The sequence below is a fragment of the Pteronotus mesoamericanus genome, unplaced genomic scaffold, assembly GCF_021234165.1.
Source record: "Pteronotus mesoamericanus isolate MK-2021 breed Mesoamerican mustached bat unplaced genomic scaffold, CSHL_Meso_final contig_116, whole genome shotgun sequence".
NCBI classification, from domain to species: domain Eukaryota; kingdom Metazoa; phylum Chordata; class Mammalia; order Chiroptera; family Mormoopidae; genus Pteronotus; species Pteronotus mesoamericanus.
Window position 1 is genome coordinate 1,745,955 of NW_026555027.1, and position 23,780 is coordinate 1,769,734.

The window sequence follows — 23,780 nt, forward strand, 5'->3', positions numbered from 1 at the left end:
ACGTGGGAGCCTGACTGTATCAAGTGCAGGGAGGACACGGGGGACCCTGAGCCCCCGCGCAGGGTCCGGTCAGCCCGGCCGCCGTGGAGAACGGGTGGGAACTGTGGCGGAACTGAAGCTGTGCCCACACCAACAGCTGGCAAGCGCCCCGCCCTGAGAAACTCTGGCACGGGGGCCCCAAGAGACACGCAGCAGCCACCACTGGGGTGGCAGGGCGGTGGGGGGAGAGCGTGCCCCGCGGGCAGGGGTCTCAGCGAGGAGGAAGCGCCGAGAGCTACAGGCTCCCACCTGGGTGGCTCAGAGACACCTGAGCGCAAAAGGGTGCAGCAGGAACCATCCATTTGTATACAGTGGTACTTACTCAGGTAGAGACACACTGACACACCATCAAGCATGACAACACGCATGGCCGTGACGAAGCCCCCCCTCAGGAGGGTGGCGCTGTCGGGCAACGGCGGGAAGACAGCAAATCGGGGCAAGGACGGCACATCGCCAGCATCCCTGCAGCACGCGTGCACCCGGGCGCCTCGGCACACCGCCGCTGGGCTTCCCAACCGCGTCCCACTCCGGAGGCTGCGTGCCACGCCCGTGACAGGCCTTCACCCCGCCCCCCGCCGCCGTGTCCGCCCCTCGCGTCCCCGAGGCCGCGCGAGCGCGCCCAGGGGACAACGGTGACTCACCTGAGCCCGGCCTTCACCAGCTCCTGCCAGTCTGCAGGGTCCACTTCGCGGAGTGAGCTCTGCGCACGGAGTGAGAGAGAGACACCCGTGAGGCCTCTCCGCTCAGGAAGCAGGGCTGCTCTGGGGGCGGGGACCTGCACCTGCGGCCCCCGGGCCGCACACAAGCAGCTCTGATGCTTTGTTAGCACACGTCTCCCCCCGAACGAGCAAAGGGAACTTCCGGGTCGCCCTGTGTCCCCCTTTGGCTTCCATCTCGGCCAGCACCGACTGGTTCACAGCCACACGCGGCCGTTTACGTGTCCGACAACTCAACCCGGGCAAGACCAGCAGGCTCATCCCAGGGAAGCAAGGCCACTGTAACACTCGAAGACCAATGCCTGTAACTTCCTTTATCAACAGGCTAAGCAGAAAGGAAACCCAGTGCGGGTCACGGCCACTGATGGGGAGACCATCTCCAGATGTGCTGCCGCGTCAAGTCAGAGGGGCTGCCCTGGCGGGGGGGGGGGGCACGCGCCACATTGCAGGGAGCATTCTGGGAGGGCAGGGGTCCCGGGCGGGAGCATGGTCACCGGGGCACGCGTATCTGTCAGCCCTGAACTAGGTACTAAAGAGCTACAGTCCACAACAGGAAAACACGTGCTGTCCGGAAAAAGCCCAGCTCTTGTTAACAGAATGAGAACGGTTTGTGTGACGTCGACGTGACGTGGCAGCCAAGGCGACTGGACTGGAACGCGCATGCGTGAACAATGACGCCTTCACCGTACCGGTCGGTTGGGGTGGTAGCACCGTTGAGTGAGCATGTGCACTGTGTGTCCGTTGAATTTAAAGTGACTGAGCAAGCAGAGCAACGAATCTGCACCAAATTTTGCGTTAAGCTTGAACGTTCCTCTGTAGAAACTATTCGGATGAGGCCACAGCCATGGGCACCTGGTGATTGGCAGCTTCATCGCGACAACGCACTGGCTCACGCATCACGTCTCGCGCAAAGTTTTGTGGCAAAACATCATCAAATCGCCCAGGTGACTCAGGCCCCCTACAGCCCAGATATGGTGCCTGAGACTTCTGGGTTTTCCCAAACTAAAATCACCTTTCAAAGGGAAGAGAGACAGACTTCAGACCATCGTTGAGATTCAGGAAAATATGACAGGGCATCTGATGGCGACTGGGAGACCCGTGTGAGGACCCAAGGTGCCTGCTTTGAAGGGGACGGAGGCGTCCTTGTTCTACGTACAGTGTTTCTTGTACATTGTATCTTCTCCAACAAGTGTCCCTATTTTCCCATGACATGGCGGACACCTCCTGGACAGGCCTCGTGCTTCACTTCTGAGAAAAGGGGTGAGGCGGGTGCTGGCCTTGGCGGGGGGCAGGGTACCTGGGAACTCTGCACTTCCCACTGAGTTTTACTGTGAACCTACAACTGCCCTGGGGGAGAAAGGCCCGTTAGGAGGGGGAGCGGAGAGAGCACTTGGAGTGGCGGGGGGCGTGCCTCGAGGACACAGATCCCTAGAAGAGCACAGCTTGTCACTCGGTCACTGAGCCGGTCGCCCGGGGCTGACGACAGAGCCTGGCCGGGTGTTCCCCGTGGCGGCGGTGGCAGCCCGCCTGTGCCTCTGCCGCTCAGTTCTCCCCAGACTCGCGGACGCGCCTCCTGTCCCCTGCGGTCGCCACGTTGGGGTGCCTGGGAGCCAGCCTCGCAGTCACCCCCACAACAACGAATCGGGGCCGCAACACAGGCTGTCGGGCTGTTACGGGAACGCACAGGCGCACGGCTTGGTCTGCACCCTGTGAACGCGTTTGCCGCTCAGCCTCCGCTCCCAGTCACCTCCTGAGGATGGCTTTTCGTGTCTCGGGTTTCAGAGTTCAAACACAAGCCACAGAGCCTACGACTTTTCACAGGATTTCACACTGCGCACTGAGCAGTCACTCGTATGTCAGCTTTCAGGACGCTAACAGTTTCTATGCAGAGATACAACTTTAAAGACAAGACACTTCCGGAGAAGGGCACAATGGCCAAAAATAGCTGAATATTTCCAAATTCCGTGGAAACTCTCGACTCACAGAGACAAGCTGCTCACTGAACACAAAGCACAGGAAACAAGAAGGAAACTACAATGAGGCACATTGTAGTCACATTGCTTTAACCAATGTAAAAAAAAAAAACCCTAAAAGCAGCTGGAGAGAAAGGGCACGACGTACCGGGGAAGGGCGCTAAGGAGGACGGGTCTCTTCTCAGAAGCAACGCGCGCGGGATGCGGCGGAGCGCACCTTTACATCGCCGGCAGAGCACAGGGGACCCAGCCCCGCAGGCCCAGCGCGACCCCGACGGCCGGGTGCACGGCCGGGTGCACGGCCGGGGGTTAGGGTTGGAACAGCCCCTCGCGTGCCCAGATACAGAAGCTCTTCATGAAATGCTGACGCATCGAATACAACGCTACTGGAAAACAGGGACGCCCCCCGAACGAGCAGGCTTATCCCAGGAACTCAAGGCCAATCGACATAATTCACTTCATCAGCAGACTGAGGCCAGCCGGAGAAACCAGACCGCCGCCTCAGCAGACACGACGAGGCGCCTCACGAAGCCCCACGCCCGTTCCCGCCTGCCCCGGGCCTCCCAGGCACGGTCCCCGCAGGCCGTGCCAGCCGTGCGCGGCCCCCGGCTTAGGAGGCCCCGTGCGCTGTGGTCCAGCTTTCTCTGCCCCTTGAAGAGGTGACCCGGACTCAGAGGAAAGGTGCGGTGCCTACCAGCAGCTGGGTCAGCCTCAGCAGCATGGGCTCCTCGCGGCCCCGGGCGCCGTCTCCGTCCAGCTGAGGGCCCCCGAAGGACCTGAGCAGCCACTGCACACAGGCCTGCAGCAGGGTCTCCTGCCAGGCTCGCAGCTCTTCTGCCGACCCCTCCAGGGCCGCCGAGACGGAGTCGGCCACGATCCAGCTGCTGCAGAAGGCAAGGTCTCCGAGTAAGAGGAGGCGGCCTGAACCCGTCTAGCTTCAAGCAGAGTCCCAAGTGACAACCGTGACAATGGGCCACAGGCCCTGAGTCCCACCCCTATGCCACCGGAGCCGAGAATCACAGGCTGCCCCTGCCCCTACGCAAATGTCCTGGTGGGATCAGGCTTTCTGCCACTAGGGGGAGCAGGGGGAGCACACCAAGAAAAGGATCAACGCACCGACTCCTCTGAAGTGGGCAGGCGGTCTCTACATCAGCAGCGCTCAGACTGCGAGCCCGGCAATTCTTTCTCGCAGGCGGAGGGCGGGGTCGCAGGGGCTGCCCCTGCGTTCTCGGGTCTCCCGCAGCACCCCTGGCTCCCACCCTCCCGGTGCCAGGAGCAACACCCCCCCACCGCGTCATCTTAAAAGATGTCAGACACTGCCCCGGGCACCAGCCGGCCGTTGGGGCGGGGGGGCCTCCCGGGCCAACGTGGCAGCAGCGCGGCAGCCCACCGCCCGTTCGCCAGCACGACGGGAAAGCGCAGCCGGGGGCGGCCGCCAAACGCCGGGGCCCGCGTACCTCTCGTGGCCGCCTGGGGTCTGCAGCAGACTGGGCAAGCGCTCCCTGAGCGCGCGGAGGTCCTTGGCTCTCGCGAACGGCACCAGCTGGGCCAGGACCTCGGGGAGCAGCTCTGGCCCCCGGGGCCCATCCGCGCAGAAGAGCCTGGCCTGCAGCCGCCGCCACAGGGCCTTCCTCAGGACGGCGGCGGTGGCGGCGGACACTGCGGGACACAGGAGAAGCAGCTGTCACCGACAAGGGCAGGCCTGGCCAGCACATACCAGCTCACGGGGCCCACAGTTATGTTCTGGGAACCGCGCCACTGGGTGATGTCACTCGTGGCTTGAAACTGGCCGTGGCAGGAGCAGTGACTGTGGAGACCAGAGACGCTGCACATCAGCTGCCCCCAGGAGCCGGCTGTAAGCGCTTAGCAACACAGCATCCTCAACCTCTGACGGGCTCTTCAGCCCAGTGGCCCTGGGGACCCCCAGCCCGACGCCCACAGCCAGTGCGCACGCGCGTCCCTCCCTCGCTCAGCTCGCTCTGCAGGGCCTGGGGACGGGGCCACAGGACAGGGCAGGAGAGCCACTGCCCGGATGGCCCCTCCTCGGGGCCCATGTCTTCAGAGCACCTGTGGTCACCAACGCACAGCCACTCAAAACCGGCGGAGCAGTGGGCAGAAACTACCCACTTGCACAACCGGGAGGATTTAAATTTGAGGAGAAGAAAAAGTACATCAGATCGGAAGCCCAAGCAGGTGACAGAGAGCTGGGCCCAAAATGCCCTGGTCCAGCACTGTTACCTGCTCTCAGCGGTGGGGACGGTGGGATAGGCCCAGGACAGTTGCCCCGAATTCCTCCACAGCTTCACAAGGCCCCGCCCGGTGCTGGTCCCCCTGTGTGGTGCCAGCTACTGCCCCCCACCCCCGGCTGCACGTGGAAACGCGGTCGATGGGAGCGTACGAGGGGGAGGGCAACACCTCAAGCTGTGAGGGCCAGGCTGCGGGGGCGGGGGCGCCGAGGGAGCCTTTCTCATCTCTCCCCATCCCCAGAAAGGAAACCACACCACCCGCAGGACACGCAGCCGCAGGGCGGGCACGCTGGGGCCTTCAAACCGCCCCCTGCCCCCAGCCGCCGCCGCCCCTTCCCTACCTGCGGCGGGGCGCGCGCAGCGTCCCTGAGGCCGGCACCGCAGGTACGCGTGCACGACCGGGAGGAGGTCCTCGAGGCCCTTGCGCAGGCGGAGCCCCGCGCCCGGGCGCCCGCACCACAGCTCGAACCGCAGCAGGTGGGTCCAGCTCTGCTGCACGAGCAGGGCACCCATGGCCGGGGCTGCTGGCGAGCGCCGGGCCAGGCAGTAGTCCAGCAGGCCGGCCCCGGCCGCGGGGGCCAGCTCGGGCGCGCTCCGCAGGGCGTGCAGCATCGCGGCGTCCAGCTCGTCCGCAGCCAGCGCAGGGAGCAAGGCCCCCACGCCTCTCACGTACTCGGAGGCCCAGAGGAGCTCGCTGCGCGGCAGCTGACCCTCGGGCCTGCTGGTCAGCAGCTGGACCAGGGTCCTGCCGAGGGCGTTCAGGCGTCTCTCCTTCCCAGGGGGCGTCGTGGGTTGCTGGGCCAGCAGGTGGGCTGCGGGCAGGCTCAGCAGGGCCCGCGTGACCTCGCGGATCTGGGCGCCCTCCATGTACGCGTGCAGCCCCTGCAGGGCCTCGAGCTGCGGGAGCGCCCCGGGGGGCGCTGGGGCGGGGCCCGCCTTCCTGCTCCGCAGCGCCCTCAGCACGGCCTGGGCGACGGCCTCCGAGTACCTGGCCAGGAGGCCCAGCCGGCCGAGGCGCTGCAGGGCCGGGGCGCTGGCCACCAGCAGCGGCAGGACGCCCGCGCTGAGGTGGGCCGCCAGGAGCTTCGCCAGGACGGGGCTGAGGCCGTGCGGCGGCAGGGCCTGCCGCTCCAGGGCCAGGAACCAGCCCTCCAGCGTGGGGTGTCCGAGGACGGCCACGAGCACCTCCTCCAGCGTCTGAAAGAGACGGACACGGCACGGGCCTCGCAGGTGGCCTGGGCCCGCAGGGCAGGGCCGAGGCCGCTGCATGGTCCCCGGGGCGCTGAGCAGGGCGGGCGCCCTGCCATCCTGGAGCCAAGTCCTGAAGCCCCTCTCCGGGGCCACAGTGCCACCACCCGGACCAGGCAAAGCTGTGATTCCGGGCTCAACCGTGGGAGCTGGACCATGGCCGGGCCTGTCCCACCCAGACTGGCAGGTACCTGACTGCTTCAGGCTGGGTGAGGTCGCTGCACAGCAAACCTGCTCCCCAGTCCCCGGTGCAGGGACGGGCCACACAGACACTGAGTGACGACGGCCGGTCACGGACCCCCCGCCCCCTGCAGAAACCAGGACACAGCTCTGCGAGGCCCCGCGGGTGGGGGAGGCGCGCCGGTTCCAGGCCCGCGGTGGCGGAAGCTGTCTCCCCGCCGCAGCCCCGAGCTGCCGCCACTGAGCAGAAGCAGTGGAGCGCCCCGCTAAACACATTCCCCAGAGCCCCAAGTCACACTGGTCCTGGGGCAAGAACGCAGTTTTCTTCTCTTTTACTGGGGAGGCAAAGGGGAAGGAGGGGGACCCGTCTCGCTTTGCAGCCGAGAAGAGCCAAGCGTGCCCTGCGCGAGGGCCACTCTGCCCGCCAGCCAACAGGAGGCCCTGCACCGACAGACACCCCTGGGCGTCCGCTTGGAGGACGAAGGAAGGGACCTACACGACCCTGAGGTGAGGAACCCGGGAAAAGAGGCCCAGCCGCAACCGACGCGGCCACCGCGCTGGCCCCCGAGCCGCCGCCCTGCACAGCTGCCGGCAGAAGCGCGGGCGCCCTCCCCAAGCAGGACGCTTACGGGGGTTGCCACCGCCCGGCCTGCCCTCCAGGCTGCAGGGGGTTCAGAGGGAAGCGTGCTGGTTGGTTTTCTTGGGGCGCCCACAGGGTCGGGAAACTGCTTGCAGAGAAGCGGGGGGAGACAGCGAGCACAGAGGTGACCGGGAAGATGACGCGGAGTCGTCCCCGGGCTCGCCTAAGGCAGAGGGCTCAGGGTGGCTTCAGTGCCTCCTCCAGGTCCCGCAAGGGACACGGCCTGGCTTTCAACCAGGAGGGAGGGACGGCAGGCGCCCGAGGCTTCCGAGGGAAGGGCCGGCAGGCAGGAGACCACATACCTTGTCGCCGGCCAGCTCCAGCGAGGCAGCGGACTCCACGTCCAGGAAGAGGTCGGACTCGGCCTGCGTGGCCTCGCACTTCCGCCGGTTCTGGGCGTCCAGCTGCTCGCAGTGCAGGACCAAGCGCCGGAGCAGGTCCAGCAGCAGCTGCAGCACAGAGGGCCCCGCGTTGCGGCCCAGCTGTGGATGAGAGCCACACGGCCCCTCAGAACGGACGGTCGGTGCCGGGCCCCCGGCCAGGAGGCGCCACCGAGCAGGATCAAGGCTGCAATGAGGCTGCCCAAAGCCGCTTCCCAGGGCGGCGCGGTCCTGCACCCCGACCCGCCTGTGGCCTGCCCCAAGCCCCTGCGAGCCACACCAGCCACGGGAGGCTCGCCGAGAAGCCGCCGGACAGAGAGGTGACAGGAGGGCCCTGCCCAACCCACAGCTGCCCCGCGACAAGGCTCGGCCACAAGGGCTCCCCGCCGGGCCGGCGAGGGAGGCCCAGGGAACGGCGTACGCCCTGTGCCCATGCAGCCTGTGTGGACCGGGCAGGGTGCAGCCCCAGGACCCTGACCGACGCGTCAGCGGGTGTGGCCCACCGGACAGGGCGGCTCACCTGCCTGAAGCGCTCCACAGTGCTCCGCAGGTACAGCAGCACATGGGTCGCCGAGCGCAGGATGTGGGGCAGCGGGAGGCGAGAGATGGCGGCCTGCAGATCTGCCCGTGCCACCTCATCCAGCAGCCCGCCCTCGCTCTGGAAGGCCGTCTGCAGCAGGGCGCCGAAGGAGCTGGCCGAGGGGCCCCGGGGGGCCAGGCCGCCCAGTACCTGCAGCGGCTGGGGAAAGAGGAAAGGCAAGGCACCCCGGATGAAGCGCGTGCATGGCTAGGGAACCCACTGGACACGCTGGCCGCTGGGCGGTGCTCTGACCTGCCCCGGCCCGGCTAGAGCGGAGGCTGCGCGAGGCTCCGAGGCTCCTCAGGGGGGCGGGCTCTCGTCCTCCGAGTGCTCGGCCGCGCGTGCCGCCCGCACTGCCCACAGGCCTCCCGGTGGGCTGGCGAAGCGCGTGGGCTGCACACTGGACACAGAACATGGCGCCCTCTCCTCTCCCAGGGTCGGCAGGACAGAGGCCTGCAGGGGCCGCCCAGGCCCGTCTGGCAGCTGAGCCCCATGGCCCCAGGGGCACGCTGGGGGGCCGGAGCGCGCGGACGGCTCAGCGAGGAAAAGAGAAACGCAGCTCCGCCCCGCATCCGGAGTCAGCAGCCAGCGCCACAGCGGCCTGCGTCCGGGGCCGTCAGCTGAGCAGCGGAGCACCACCCAGCTTCCCGGCGCAGGGAGACGGGACGAGGCGATGCCACGCCCGAGCAACACGGCCACGGCCCCGCGGCCGCCACACTCACCGAGGCCTCGCGGGCAGGCTCCGGGATCCAGAGGCTGTAGTACCTGCGGAAGCAGGACAGCTGTGGGCAGCAGGGTGGGGCCGGAGCTTCGAACGTGTCATAAGCCTGAAGCAGGAGGCACAGGGCCAGAGGGTCCCTCTGGCTGTGCAGGAGGTCTGTGAGCACGGCTGTCAGATACGCCACGACGCTGTCCCCTGCGAAGGTGCGAGACGAGTCTGGGAGGGCTCACGGGGCCGCCTTCCGCGATCCGTCGCCACACCAGCTCCAGGACTGAGACCCGGGCAATTCACGCCAGCTCCCCAGAGGTGCCACAGCCCACTGGTGGGCCAATGCCACCGCCGTGGGCCTCATGAGGCTCCGCGTGGCTGCAGAGGCTCCAGGCCCCGCGGCCCAGAGTGCAGGCCCAGGTGCGGAATAGGTGGGGCCGCCAGGCCGCCTCCCCGGCGGCCCCGCTGAGACCACGTGATGGGACCCCCCCAGGCCCGGCCACAGCGGCCCTGCTGGCTGCACGCTCTCGTCCCCTGCAGCACGGCCCTGAACCCCTTGCTGGAGGGCAGCCGCCCAGGGCCACGGGACCTGCCGGGGACAGTCACAGGTCAAGAAAGAGACCGTGACTCCCTAAACCACTGACATACCAGGGTTCAGCTGCGACTACAGCAGAGCCTGGGCCTCCTAACGAATTACATGTTGGGCTCTGGGGCACCTCCTGGCCCCGCAAATGTGAAGGACGCAGGCCGACCCCGGAAGGGCCCGCAGGTGCCTGTGCAGCAGACACGCCGCTTCAGCTCACCACCCCATGGCCCACGACCCCGCAGTGGGGCTGGCCCTCCCCCGCGCCCCCTGAGCTCCGCCCGGTGGCTCTCACTGAGGTGGGCCGTCAGCAGTGATTCCCAGAGCCCTGATGCGCCGTCTCCCCCCACCACGCAGCCATGACACCCTGTCCGCCGTGGGTACCTGCGTCACTCTCCGCCCCGAGCAGCAGCTTGTTCCTGGCCTCCAGGGCGGCGGGGACCACGGCGCTGAACGGGAACGTGAGCAGGGCCACGTCTCCACTCAGCGGAAGCCCGATCTCCTCGCCCAGGCCCTCGCTGCCCTCCACCAGCACGTCCACCGTGTCCAGCACGTCTGAGCCGGCGTCGCCCGAGCAGGAGCCCCCAGAGGGAAGACAAGAAAACAGGCAGAGAGGTGAGCGCTGAACTTCTCTCGGGGGAAGACGCAGGACAGGAGGCGTGAGGTCTGACTCCAAACGGAGAGGATGTTCCCTGGAGACCCTCAGGCCCTGCCAGGAGCTCCAGCTCGGGCAGGACCTGACATTTGCTCCGACGACAGTGAGAAGCCCAGAAGTGCCCCGGAGGTTCAGGCAAACCAGCTCAAGCGGAGGTGCGCAGAGGGGCGGCCACGGCACGGAGGGGCCGCTCCGCCGGGACTCGGGCCGAGCCGGCCACGGACGGCAGGGTGAGGCTGGCGGGGCGCCTTGCCTGGGGGCCCAGCGGCCTTGTCGACGCCCAGCGACGACAGCGACGGCACCCCTGGGGCTCTGGTCAGGAGGGGGCGCCCTAGGACTTGTGCTGTCGGCACCTGGCACAAGCAAACAGCACGCGAACCCAGAGGACGCAGCGCGCAAGCTCTGCACGTGTTTCCGTTGCAGGAGCAGCTTGGGCAGCTTCACTTGAGTGGCAGGCTGGCCTCTGGCTCCACGGAAGAGGGCGCCAGCACTCCGTGAGACCTGGAGGGCAACGCCCACTCGGCCTCTCATCTGCCTCTGCAGCTGACCCCGGAGCCCGGCGACGGGACAGGCAGGGGCGCCTACCGTCGATGTGGGAGACCGGGATGCTGACGTCGTCGGCGTCCTGCCTGGCGGCGGGGGCCTGCAGTGTGCTGGCCTCTTGGACGAAGTCGGAGGCTCTGTCTGTGTACGAGTAGGGATTCGCCACCAGCGTCAGCAAGACCTGGGCGTCAAAGAGCCGGGTGGGAGACAGTTGGTCACGGGTGAAATAGAAAAAACGTCCCAAAATAGCACGGGTGAAATGAAGGGGAAGACAGATGTTAACAGGCTTTATTAAGATCAGCGCCATTTTTTCTGTGAAGTTTTAACGACTTCTCGTCATAGAACGTGATGAACTACCTCCTCTGAGCACACGCAGCAGTTTCCAGCGTCACTTAGGACGCCACCGCTCTGCGCAGAGACAGCCCCTAAAGGACGCGCGGCAGCACGTCCCTGTCCCACAGGCTTTGGTGCGCAGGCAGGCAAGGCCCGCCTGAGCCAGCAGAGGCCCCGGGAGCCCCCGTGCGCGCCCTCCCCGGGGACCACGTGCTCACGCGCTCCAGGAACTGAACCACGGCCTCCTGCCCGTCGCCCCCCGAGTCCTCCAGGTGCTCCAGCCACAGCTCCAGCTCCTTCCAGGTGTGCTCGAACACGCCCGTGTCTCGCAGGACCTGTGTGGGCAGAGGCAGGCCAGGTCGGCCGGGCCGCTCCGGCGGGGCCCCGTCTCGCTCCGCACGCTCTTCTCTCCCACTGCCACTGACCCCTGCAGGGCCGCAGGGGCACCCCCTGTGGAGGGGCCCGGCCCTCGGCCGGCTCCTCTCCTTCCTCTCCCAGAAGGAGCAGACGGAGCCCAGCTGCTACGCAGGAGCCCCGTTTTCCACCCGACACTCCCTGAGCCCCAGGTGCACGTGCGTGGTTCAGCCCACACAGCCGCTCCACCCTCAGCCCGTCTGAGGCTCTCGGGGGCCGTGGCCCAGCCACGTTGTGGCCTCGCGGGGCGGCCCCTCGAGACTCAGGGCTGGGGCGAGGAGCACCCACCACTTCCAAGGGAGCGGGACTGCTTGCGAGGCAGGCCTTGAACCTATGGGGGTCGGCCAGTGCCACCCCCGCAAGGCCCGACGCCAGAGACTCAGGTCGCGGGTGCCCCTGGCACGAGTCCACCGCACGGTGCCCCCGCGGCACACGGGACCGTGCTGGCCCCATGCGTTTGCCCTCGGTGGGGGGACCATGACCCTGGCCGGGGTCAAGGTCGCACCCGCACCCCAGGAAGGAAATGGGAACGTACAGAACTCAAGGCCCAGACATGCACGTCCTTCATGCAGCTCAGGGGAAGGCAAAGGGCAGCAGGATCATCCGCTGCTCAGAGGCAGGGAAAACCCCTGCGCCCTAAAAACGGCCAGCAGGGCTTCTCAGCGCCCCAAGTGCTCGCTGCCGAGCAGGGAGGAGGCACCGACGTCGGCTGCCACAGCAGGACCCAACGGGCCTCGGGAACAAGCCAGGCGCACAGGGCGCGCCGAGTCGGCCTTCCCGCGCTCCTGACAACACCTGCACTGCGGGGCACGGGGCCAGAGGGCCAAGGAGTCAGGATGCGGGAAAACGCGACACCAGGGAACGGGCCCCAGAGGCCAGGGATCTGTAGGCCCTGAGCCCAGGAAGGGCGCGGTGCGGCTGCAGCACCACCACACGGCCCCGCGCCCCGCTCCCATGCTTGTGGCGCCGGCCCGCGGCGGGAGAACACACTCAACGAGGACCCGCGACCTGTGCGGCGCCGCTGGGACACGCGGGCTCAGGACTGAGTCCGGGAGCAGACTCCAGCTCACACTGTCCCCATGCCACGCTGCCGCTCAGGCACGCGGCCACGACAGGGACACAACCAACCGACACTGCGCTAGGAGCCTGCATTTTCCGAGCGTAGCAGCCCTGAGACGTCCTCGCTGCAGCCCCCCGCGGAGCCCTGCCCCCAGGGCTGGCCGGCCCTCCCCCCCCCGCAGCAGCAGGCGCGGGAGGGCACGCACCTTGATGATGAGAAGCTTGGTGAGAGACTTGAGCTGCGGGTGGGTGCTGGTCACGAACATCTTCATCAGCAAGTAGAACACGGACCGCTCCCCTCCGATGATCTCCACCTCCGGGCCCTCCTGGGGTCGAGCAGAATGCAGCCACTGGACGCCGGCCGTCCGCCTCCCGGCCCCTCCACAGGCTGCGGGGGGCCGTGTGTATGACGAACTCAGAGGCCGGCGAGCCCCGCCCCCCCCACGGCAGGGCAGAGACGACAGGGAGGTGACAGGGCGCGCGGAACCCCCTCATGGGCTGGCGCCACCCTGAGCTCGTGACATACGCTGCCTCAGCTGACTCCCTCACCCCCCGAGGCAGGGAGACTGCGACCCCCGTTGCCACGTGCACGCTGAGGCACGGGGGTGGGGGGGGGTGGGCGGGCGGCGGTGGTCATTGTTCCGGGGCTGAGCTGGGGTCACGGCCGGGGCTGGCGGCCTGTCCCGGGCTGCGTGCGCAGGGGCTGAGGTGGGGCTCGCGGAGAGGACTCCACGTGTGTCACGGGCCCCTCACAGAGGGTTTTGGGCTCGGAACACGTGTCAAGGGAGTGCAGAGCCCCAGCTTCCGGGCCCGAACCCTTCGGGGTCGGGGTTGCTGGAGCGAGCCTGCAGCCCTGGAACAAGGGCGGCCCTGAACCCAGGGGGCATGGGGGCCCCGCGGCCCAGAGACGCACCTCATGAGCAGAGGGTGGGGCACGGGATAGGCGTTGATACTTTAACCCCAGCTCTTTCAAAGCCAGAGGCCTCCCACTCCCTTCCTCACTGAGCCACCAGCGCCTGTGGCCTGTGCGGCTGGCGTGAAACACCAACCCCTGCCCACCCCGTCCTCTCTGGGGGTCCGTGGCCGCGACCTCCCAGTGGGCAAGAGCTGGGCCCGGGACAGCTGCCTGGGTCCAGCCCCGCACGCCCCGCTCTGGCCAGGAACCTGTGCCCCGGCACCGCCCTGCAAGCTGCCGCGGAGCATGCGTGGAGCCTGGCTCGCAGGGCACGGCCGCACGCGACCCTCAGGGAGGGGACAGGCACGCAGTGACCCGGTGCCATGGCGTCCTTACGCCTTTCTGGAAACATCCCACGCGAAGGTGCCAGCACGCACGTCCACACCCCTGGTTCCAGGAGACCTTACGCAGGACCCAAGTCTCGGGGAAGAGGCGCCGGTCCACGGAGAGACACAGGCAGACGGTGCCCCTCCCGCCTGCCTCCCCACCCCCCGTAGAGGCAGGGAGGCTCCCTGGCCCCAAACCCCCCCGGCCAGCCTCTGCCCAGGGCATGGGGTTCCCCTCACGGCTCAGCACTGCGGGCTCCGGAAAGCCCCGGGAGGCGTCGCTGGAGACCCAGGACAACGCCCGCGGACTCCGCTCATCGCCCTCCACCCCCACCCCGCCCTGGCGTGGTAACTGTTCCTGTCTCTGTCCTAAGTTCTCCTAGAGTGAGAGCAAAGAAGAAGGGATGTATTTTATTTTACCTCCCAAAAGGTTTAAAGAAACTTTTTTAACATTTTTTTTAACCTTCCCCTGAGGACATGTCTGTTGATTTCTAAGAGAGAGAAAGGGAGGGAGCTTCCAGTACACGCTGACCGGGACCGAACCCACAACCCAGGCCTGAGCCCCGACTGGGGATCGAACCTGCGACCTTCCAGTCTACAGGACAACGCTCCAGCCAACTGAGCCACACTGGCCAGAGCCCAAAAGATTGTAAAATGAAAATAATAAAAAATAAAAAGAAGTCACCACAGTCAGGATGGAAAGTACAAAACTCGCAGCACCAGCAACCCTGCACTTTCAGTCCAGCACCTTATGCAGAAAAAGCAGGATCACTGGCCTCCCGGCCCACGAGCCAGGACCTGGCCTCTGCTCCAGGCGTGTCTCCCTAAAACAAGGACCCTTACTGTCGTCCCTCGTGCCCCCCACCCGCGTCCTACCTGCGCCTTCAGCCACGCAAACTTGCTGGCGGGCAGCTCCAGGGCCACCTTCAGGACGTGGTGCTGCAGGGTGGGCGGCACCTGCCCGCGCAGGCCCTGCTCACAGAGGACGCCTGTGCGGGGAAGGGCGCGGTCAGGGCATGGCGAGGCAGGGCTGCCGGCCTGGCCGCCAGGACGCACGAGGGACTCCACGCCCCAGCAGCAGGGCAGACGCAGGCCCGTCCCCTGGTCCTGGGGCCACCGTCCCACTGGCTGTGCCCGCTCGTCTGCCCAGCACGCCCACCCCTCCCGAGGCCTGTCTCACCACTGAAGGAGGGGCCCAACCCCGGCCCGCCACACGGCCCCCTGGCCGCCCCCTACAGCCCACTGCCGCCCCCACTGCCGCTCTCCGGGCCGTCTCCTGTTCACGTTGCCCCGGCGGAGCCACCGGCCTTGCTCCCCGGACTGCAGGCAGTCTGCGCACAGACAGGCGCCGTCCAAGACCGGGTCCCTGACCTCTGGCCTGATTTCCAGGTTCCTCTTTGCTTAGGAAGGACACAGCCACTAAATACCAACAGGCCATTCTCGTGAACGTTCTGTGTCCCCAGCAAAGAGCGCCCCTGCCCCCCGATCGCCAGGGAAGCTCCCTGTGGCTGCAGGCAGGGCTGCCTCCACAGCTCACTGAGCCCCGGGAACGGCGCTCTGCAGGCCTCCCACGGCCCCAGTGCAAGGCAGCTTTATTGCACAAATGCCTTCATGAAGGAAACACGGTGGGACAGGCGGTGCTGCGTCTGCAGGTTGCAGCCTGCAGTGGGCTCGCCAGGCAAAACAAGTGGGCTTCCTCCTCGGCCTCTGCGCCCGCCGGGACAGGGGCTCTAGGAGAACGTCACGCAGCCTGATTTGCTGGCCGCCTGCGGCGGCCGCTCAGGACACCTTCTCGCCTCGTTCCTCTCCTGTTCAGGTGAGGCAGGCTGGCTGGTTACAGACATCGGCCTGAACACAAACCAGTGGCTGGCAGGCCGGCGGCCACCTGTGGAATCGCACCTCTCAGGAGTTTGCTGAAGTCGAAGTTGTACTGCGTGACCACGTGCGGGACCACCTTCTGGTACAGGCAGATGGTCTGGAGCAGGGCGGCTTTCAGGAGAATGGTTTCCGCGTCGTCTGCGCCGGAAGGAAACGGCCTCAGTCAGGAGGCTCAGCCGGGCGCCCATGAGCCATCGCAGCCAAAGGCTCGCTGAGCGGAGGCTGTGGGCAGCACCCCCGTCCCCGACCCCATCCCCATTTCAGTGCTGTGGCCTCAGGCACGTCAAGACCACTGTATCTCTGTGCTTCAGTATCCTCTGAACAGTGGGACACACAGCAATGCCAACCTCATGGGACCACTGGGAGGGTGCACAGGGCACAGGCATGAGACACAAAGCCTGCCACCCTGCTGACAAGGTCTGTGTCACCAAATTGGATTCCCGGGGACCCTGCGGCCACCTCCACCGGCACAGCACGAGAGAGGCGCCGCCAACCTTGCCCGGAAAGGCCCAGTACATCTGCAGCAGGCTCACGCTCACCGCAGGGGTCCCCGCGCGCGCCACCCCTGGGCCGGCTCGCGGGGTGGGCCCTGCCCGCGGCTGCCGCCACAGAGCCTCACCGCACGGGGGCGCCTCGCCGGCCACCGGAGCCCCACCGTCACGCCTCTTCCCTCTGTCACGCCTCTTCCCTCTGCCGTCATCCTGGCTGGTGTCCTGTTTCCTGAGCGACTGCCAGACCCACACGATGGTGTTCAGGTCTGGTAACACCTGAGAGGGAAAGAACGTATGACACAAACGAGGACGAGAACCTGGGACCAGAAACCCCGACGAGGAGAAGCCGCAAAGGGGCAGGGCCCGCCACCTGGCCTGTGTGGGCCAGACTAGACGGGGCTCAGGGGACGGGGTGATGGGCGGGGCCCGGGGACGGGGTGGTGGGCGGGGCCTGGCCACAGCCTCCGGCAACTCCCGTTTTAGGCCCGGTTCCTGGAACTGTGCACAGTGAGGATTTGGTAAAAACAAGTCTGGTAATTAAAACACGTCCCTTAAAGCCCATTTACCTGAGCAGAGCCTTTGGAACAAAGGGACACATCCTTATGACTCTCTGGGGGACCTGCCAGCGTCACGTTGGCTCTGCCAGGGCAGCCAGCCAGTGTGCAGACGACCGGCCTTCCTGACTTACCAGAACCACCCGTGGGGAGGAGGAGCGAGGGGGGCTTCCCAGCACCCCCCTCCCACCAGCGTGGGTGCAGCTTCAGGGGGCGGGCACCCCTTGGCTTCGCCTCCTGCCCGCCCCCTGTGCCTTCCCAGCTGCTGTGCTGGGAAGCCCTGGAAGCTCTGCGGGGAGGCCCAGCCCGCCTGCCGCGCCCACCTTGCTCAGGGCTTCTCTGAAGAGCCGCACGAAGTCCCCCATCAGCGGGGCCGTGTACACGCCCAGCGCCTGCCACGCGTCCCCGCTCAGGCAGTGGTCAATGGTCTTCAGTGCTCTCTCCAGGATGACGGAGAGAAGGGACAAGGCCGTGCGCTTCACTGACTTGCTGTCCAGCTGGGAAGACAAAGTGAGGTCCACACGCAGGCCCTCAGGCCGCACGAGGACACACCTCCAGATCGTGGGGCCCCCACAGGGAACCCACATGAGACGTCGTGAGCGGAGGCAGCCGGAGGAGCCTGCCCCCCTGCACGTGCCAGCGAGATGGTCACCAGAGGAGGAGCCTGAGCATTAATTTTTACTTCTGTCTCATTGTCAGAGGCAAGTCTTTCCTGATAACCAGCCCGCTCACACGGATGGCCAGCGTCAGCACCAGCCCAGGGGGCACCACACAGCAGCCAGCCCCGACGCCAGCCTTCGCGTCGGCTGCAGAGATGACAGGGAGCGGCGGGCAGGGAGAGCCAGCGCTCTGCTGGGCGGGTGCGGCCCTGGCCCCAGGCCGCCGACACGCGGACCCTCGGCTGCACTGGAACAGCAGGAGGGCCGTCATGGTCCTCGCTCACTGCAGGGACGGAAGGACATTCCAGAACCTGTGCTACTTATTGCCAAACAAGAGGGCAGGCGGCTCCCAGGCTGGCAGCAGCACGGCACCTCCCGGGTGCTCGGGAGACCCGCCCCGTGCCCATCGCCCGGCGGACGCCCAAGAACAGTCAAGTGCGTGAGCACCGGCAGAGTCCTGAGACTCAGCCAGGCGGATGCAGAAAGGTTTTCTGAGGAGCTTCTGGCTGAACAACCAGCACACCCACCCCCAGCATCCCAGTGCCCAGGGCTTCCTTCTGCTCACACGTGGCGCCCTACAGCCACTCCACAGGAGACGTGCCCGGAGCAACAGCGACCCCGCCCGCCCACACACGGCGGGGGCAGGGCCCAGGCGAGAGCCCACAGGCCGCCCGACGCCCGAGACCCCTCCGACACCTCGCTTCCTGTTTCTAAAATGAGCTAACTCTTCTCTTCCTCATGCTAAAATGTATGCTACCAAAAATGTCCAAATAACACTGTAAAGAATGGAAGAAAAATGTTTCGAAACCCCCCACGCTGTGCCGGTCTCACGTGGATTCACACACTCGCAGCTCGGGAAACTGCGGCTCCCCTGGCCCTGCGGCCCCGCCTCCCCCACAGCCGCTGGCCCAGGACACCGGTAGGCGGAGGGCAGACACACCGCCGGCCGCACTCCCCGCAGCCCGCCGGGGTAGAGCGCTGTGTCTCCCACGGAACAGGCAGGCACCCTCGCTGGGCCCCCATTCCGTGACGATTTGGCAGCCAGAACTGAGGCCCCCCCGACCCTCGTCCCACACATGCTCTGCTCTGCTCCTGGCCGCACCGCCCCCCTCGGCAGACGCCGGGGTGGGTGCTGGCACACACCCAACCCCCTCGCGGCCCGAGGGGTCTCTGCCCCACCCCCCCGGGCCACCGCACTCAGGCCGCGTGACTCCCGCGGCGGTCCCTGGTCCCGCTGTGCGCACACTGCCCCCAGCCTGCCCTGCAGGAAGGAAGCCCACCTGCCCCGGGCCACCTGGGTCTGGGAGGAGGGGCAAGGCCTGGGCCCCACGGGTGCCACAACTCCAAGACGTTCGCCTAAGGCCGCGATGCTGTGGGGCCGGGTGCGTGAGTCCCCCAGGACGTGGCTTCTGATGGGACCTGGGGCCTTTTATAATAGACAATGATGTCAAATATCATCACTAATTTCTCCTGCAAGCGTACCCTCCAGAAATGCCTGAAACAGCTAGTTCTCAAAGCAAAGGTTTCCCGGAACTCTCCGCGCCGCCCACGTAAACTGCGGAAGGGGGTGTGCCAGGCCGCGCTCCCTCCGCCGCCCGGGTCCCAGGCCCGCAAGCCTCTGCTCCGTGGCACCAGGCCTCAGGCCCAGCCGCGGGGGGGACGCCACTACCTTGCCCTGAGCGGGACTGTCCCTTCCCCAAGCGGGTGGACACAGGCGAAGCCTTCGAGGCTCACGGAGAAATCACCACCCGGTGCGTCAGGCTGGTACGCTCAGAAACGCCCCCCGCCTGGCCAGTGGGGCAGCCGGAGGAAGTTCCAGAGGCGCTGGGCACTTACGTTTAGTGCCTGGGTGAACATGACCTTGTTGCACACCAGGGGCACGGTGGTCACCATCACCATGGCCAGGAGGCGGGGCAGAGGGATGAACTCTCTGGTCTGAAACGCCCGGGAAATGTCCGGCTGGGCCTCGTAGATCTGCGAACGGGAGGAAGAGAACGAGCTGGGTCCGGAGGCGAGGTTCCGCGCCCAGGGCTGGGCGTCAGCTCTGACAGGGGGGCTGGTCCACTGACACGGCGACCACGGCGGGGTCCCAGGCTCGGGAGACCTGCCCCCGGGGCCGCTGGCGAGAGGGGCCAGGCCACGAGGCCAGCCGTTCCTGGGCAGCGGCCTTCAGAAAAAGCAGAGCTCGGCCGGCAGCCTGGGAGCCTCTGAGAACCTCTGGTGGCAGCGGAGTCACTGCGAGAACCACCAGCTGCGCCTCCGTCAGGTGCGGCGCTTGACAGCACCTGGCAGACACGCGGGGCGGCAGGAAGTGCTCCCGGACGGCCAAGTCAGGCCGCCACGGGGGCAGGCCGGCTCCCTAGGGACACACGGCTGCTGAGCAGAGAAGCGAGGACCGCTGCGCAGGCCCAGGCCTGCAGAGGCTGCGCACCCGCTGCCCCTGCCCGGGGCCGCCACTGCGGAGGCCCTGCCGGGCGCAGCAGCAGAGCGGCCCCGGGCATGTCAGCGGCAGGCGGGCCAGGAGTGAGCGAGCGAGGGAGACGGAGAGAGACGGAGACGGAGACGGAGACGGAGACGGAGACGGAGAGAGACGGAGACGGAGACGGGGACAGAGACGGGGACGGGGACGGAGACGGAGACGGAGACGGAGACGGAGACGGAGAGAGACGGAGACGGAGACGGGGACGGAGACGGGGACGGGGACGGAGACGGAGACGGGGACGGGGATGGAGACGGAGACGGGGACGGAGACGGGGACGGAGACGGAAACGGAGACGGGGACGGAGACGGACGGAGACGGAGACGGAGAGAGATGGAGAGCGAGGCTGGGGGAGCGAGCCCTCCCCAGGAGACGAGGGACATCAGCATCTTTGGTCAGGGGATCAGTTCACACCTGCTCAAAGCCGTGGGCCACTGAGCCACAGCTCTTCCAGTCGTTCTAACTACTCAAAACAGCGAATTTAGAAACAACCCTACAATAAAGACATCCCGCAGCCCCGCCCAGCTCCGTGGAAATGCGTGGAGACCTCAGCCCACAAAGCCTGGGCCGGGAAGAGGAAACTGCCTCCACCGACTCCAAAGGCTCAGCCTGCCCGGCCGAGCCCTGGGAACAGCACAGGGCAGCAGAGGACACAGAGTCACGTGACCTGCAACACCCCCAGAGGAGCCCGGCCGGAAGTTCTCCCCACTCTGAGCGTCGCCAGGTCGCCCGCCCTCCCGCCCGCCGACCGCCCACCTGACAGAGGCCGCGACGCCCGGGTCTCACCTTGTTCAGGAGCTTCATGTTGTTGAACCAAGTGGGCTTCGCCCTCGGGAGGAAGGAAAACGTGGTCTCCTTGAAGTACCTGCTCAGCAGGTCCGGGCACACTCTGAGGATGCTCACCACCAGCTCGGCCACCAGCTCGTCCTCGGGCGCTGTCCTCAGGCCCAGCAGGAAGTGCAGCAGCGTCAGGTTGCCGCCTCTGCGGGAGGAGCGGCTCAGCCGGGAGCTGCCGCCACGCGGGCTGGGCGGTTCCCCGCGTGGCATCGAGTAGGGTGTTTGGCCCGTGGGGGGCCGCTGCAGGGCTCGAATTTCATTGCCCCTCTTGGTCCAGTCCCCGTCGCCCCTCCCCTCTGACTTGCAGGGAAGAGGGAGAGAGCCGGTCCCCACCCACTGGGATCCCCCGTCTGCCCGGGAGTCAGGCCAGCGCGAGGGGCGGGCCCAAGGTCAGCGGGCAGGGCCCGCCCCCCACGGCACTGACCTGCTCCCTACCCACCCGTGAAAACGTGGGACTGTAAACGAGTGTGCGAGGTGCACAAGTGTACAAAGGAGAGGAAATGCATCTTTCTTTTAAAACTATTGTGCTTTTCTACATAAGATGCTCAGTAACGGCCCCGGCCCCCCAGCCATGAAATGACCTCTCAAAGGTATGCTGCTTCCTCTGCTTCTAGCGCATTTCACACTCCCGTGCATATGCTTAGCAGCTGAAAGCAGCTACTACAGGAGAGAAAACCTTCAAAACTTGTCCCAACCTGGGGCAGTTTTCAAAAGTATAAGAAGACTAAAAAAGAAAGAAAAGCAGCAGCAGCCAGAAACCCTACAGACATTACCACCTGCAGGAAGGGAGCAGCTGGTCAGGACGTACACGGCCAAACCGTGGGCTCTGGGCTTCCCCCTGCAGACACCGCTAAAGGAAAGAGGTCTTTCCATGCCTGCTCGACACTGCGAAGCCCTGAACGCCAGGGCACCCCGAGACCGTGCCCTGCACGCATGCCACGCTGCTGGCTTCCGGACCCGCCCCATTTGGTAGCCCCTTATGTACTGGCTATATCTAAGATGCTACATGACAGCTTCACATATAGTAAAAACTTTTCAAAAATTAAATTAGGAAGTATAATTTTGATCAGAATGCCATCTTCTTAAAAGCTTAAAATTCTTAACATGAAAGTTCATAAGCAACACATACTTTGCAATGTGCTGTCAAGGGAATGGAACACCAAATCTAAATTTAGGGGTTGCAGAAATACTATGGCTACTTTAATTGGCAACAATGTAATAAGGAAGAGCAAGTCACTTGGCTACAATGTCGCAGAGTCCTAACTCAGCAACAACATAACAAGGCAGGGCACTGCACTTGGCAACAATGCAACAGTGTAGAGAGCCTAACTGGGCACCAATGTAACAAGGCAGGGCACTGTGCTCTGCAACAAGGTAACAAGGTGAGGCACTTTCTCCTCTGAGGGCACAGGCCCTGGGCTCCTCCAGGCCCAGGTGGGAGGCTGTATTTCCACTTCACAGGGGAGGCGGAGGACAGGGTCCCTGCCCGCACTCCCAGCCACAGCAGCTCAACGCAGCCCAGCCCGCTGTCTGCCTCTGTGCACCAGGCTTCACGGCACATAGTCACGCCATGTTTATGTCCACACTGTGGGTGTCCTACAGTGGCACAGCTGTAGGCCACCAGACAGGCTGTGAGGCCCGCCACGCCTAAGACACTGACCACTGCGCCCTTCAGAGGCCCTGCCTGCCAAGACTGGCCCACCCCACGGTGCCTCGCTCTCCCCGAGCGCCGCCGGCATGCCAGCCCTTGAAGACCGGCCTGCTCCCACCCTCGCCCCCCGGGTAACGGACACGCAAGAGGACAGCGACAGTGGGCCAGTCCGAAGGGGCCTCCAGCGAAGGCCTCCCGGAGGCGGGACACCAGCATGGGGCCCCCGCAGGGAGGGAGGAGGCGCAGGGCTGCTGGGGGCCCGCGCTTTAGCCTTCTCTAGGCTTTCCACGGACGTCCCCTTCCTCTCCCGGAGGCAGACCCTCATATCCTGCCCGTGGCTTCCACACAGCGTGTGAACCACAGCCCATCTGAGCAGACGCGCCCACGGGCAGGCCCTGTGCGCTCCTTTAATGGCCGTCCGGTTTATGGACCCACGTGAGGGGAGGGGGTGTAAGCCGGGCACCGTGTTACCTGCCACGCACTGCAGCAGGGGAGGGAGCGCGTTCCGACCGACGAGAAAGGGAAAGGACGTGGCAAGTGAAATCACAGCAGCGTCAGACTCGACACAAGGCCTAAGTCCCAAGCCGGGAGAATTCCCGCCGCGCTATCCCCTCTTGACCGGTGAAAACTATACCAAACAATCTATATCCTTGTAATAAAGTGCCAAGGGGGTGAAAAAGAAGTCATTCCCGCATGACCAGAAGTCCGACATTTTCACTATCAGGTTGAAAAAGCGAGTTGGAGACCAATGTATCTAACAGTAGGCCGTTTCGGTTATTAAAACATCGTGTCGCGGGGCATGTATTCCAGTCACAGAACCACAAAGGGAGTCCGCAGAACACACCCAGCCCTTAGCTTCGCACGGTGCAGGAGGCATCGTCGTAGTTACGGAGCACGAGACAACGTGGGTAAACAGAGCCCGAAGCCCTGGCCGGCGGCAGAGTGCCCCGGCCCCCGCCCCTCGCAGACCTGCAGCCACGGGCCCCCCGCCCCGCCCCCCAGGGATGGCGCTGAGGCCCCTCTGCGGGAGGCGTACGAAGGGTAACCGCAGCCGCAGCCTCCGCGTGGACGCACGAGCGCCTCCCCCCGGGGGGATGACGTCCTGACTCTGTGCCAAGGCCGGCTGCCACCCTGAGACCTCCTCCCCACGGGCAGACAACAACCAGAGGCTCTCAGGTCCCCAGCTCTCCTGCCTGAGATCAGCTTGCGTCTCCAGCACTAGCCCTCACCCACCGCAGCCCCAGCCTTAAACGGGGTCTCCCCGCACAGCCCGCAAGTGGCGACTCCTGAGGACACGCCCCTCACTCATGGGCGTCACATTTTACCTGCCGGAGGTACCCAAAGACGCGTCGTAGAAGTTGATGCCGTGTTTGAGCGAGCAGCACAGGTCCAACAGGAAGCCGTGCACCAGCTCCCGCGCCGCGGCTTTCCCCGCCTCCTCAGCAGGCGCCTGCAGAGGTTTTAAGGGACTCAGTGAAAATCCTGAGGCAATAACCCTTAGCAACAGCTACAGGGGAAACCAGCAACATCACACGCCCTACGGCACCTTAGAAAACACCTTAAATTCAACTCTTGGTACCATTTCAAAAAAATTAAAAAACCCAGAAACACTGTTAAAAACTATTCCTAAGGGGGCAAGTTTAAACCCGTAT

At 65.7% G+C, this 23,780-nt stretch overlaps 1 protein-coding gene across 1 annotated transcript in view; it reads right to left on the minus strand.

The window, feature by feature from the left end:
* The window catches only part of URB1 (URB1 ribosome biogenesis homolog), a 53,142-nt gene that overhangs the window by 16,590 nt on the left and 12,772 nt on the right, over nucleotides 1-23,780 (minus strand). The window contains exons 8-25 of the mRNA XM_054577843.1: nucleotides 23,454-23,578; nucleotides 20,427-20,622; nucleotides 18,998-19,135; nucleotides 16,826-16,999; nucleotides 16,077-16,224; nucleotides 15,465-15,595; nucleotides 14,456-14,554; nucleotides 12,505-12,624; nucleotides 11,044-11,160; nucleotides 10,535-10,673; nucleotides 9,679-9,849; nucleotides 8,725-8,918; nucleotides 7,943-8,161; nucleotides 7,345-7,524; nucleotides 5,316-6,171; nucleotides 4,186-4,387; nucleotides 3,423-3,612; nucleotides 681-739 (exon numbers count right to left, since the gene is read on the minus strand). Of these exons, the coding sequence (XP_054433818.1) occupies nucleotides 681-739; nucleotides 3,423-3,612; nucleotides 4,186-4,387; nucleotides 5,316-6,171; nucleotides 7,345-7,524; nucleotides 7,943-8,161; nucleotides 8,725-8,918; nucleotides 9,679-9,849; nucleotides 10,535-10,673; nucleotides 11,044-11,160; nucleotides 12,505-12,624; nucleotides 14,456-14,554; nucleotides 15,465-15,595; nucleotides 16,077-16,224; nucleotides 16,826-16,999; nucleotides 18,998-19,135; nucleotides 20,427-20,622; nucleotides 23,454-23,578 (3,458 nt within the window). The remainder of the gene's footprint in view (nucleotides 1-680; nucleotides 740-3,422; nucleotides 3,613-4,185; nucleotides 4,388-5,315; nucleotides 6,172-7,344; nucleotides 7,525-7,942; nucleotides 8,162-8,724; nucleotides 8,919-9,678; nucleotides 9,850-10,534; nucleotides 10,674-11,043; nucleotides 11,161-12,504; nucleotides 12,625-14,455; nucleotides 14,555-15,464; nucleotides 15,596-16,076; nucleotides 16,225-16,825; nucleotides 17,000-18,997; nucleotides 19,136-20,426; nucleotides 20,623-23,453; nucleotides 23,579-23,780) is intronic.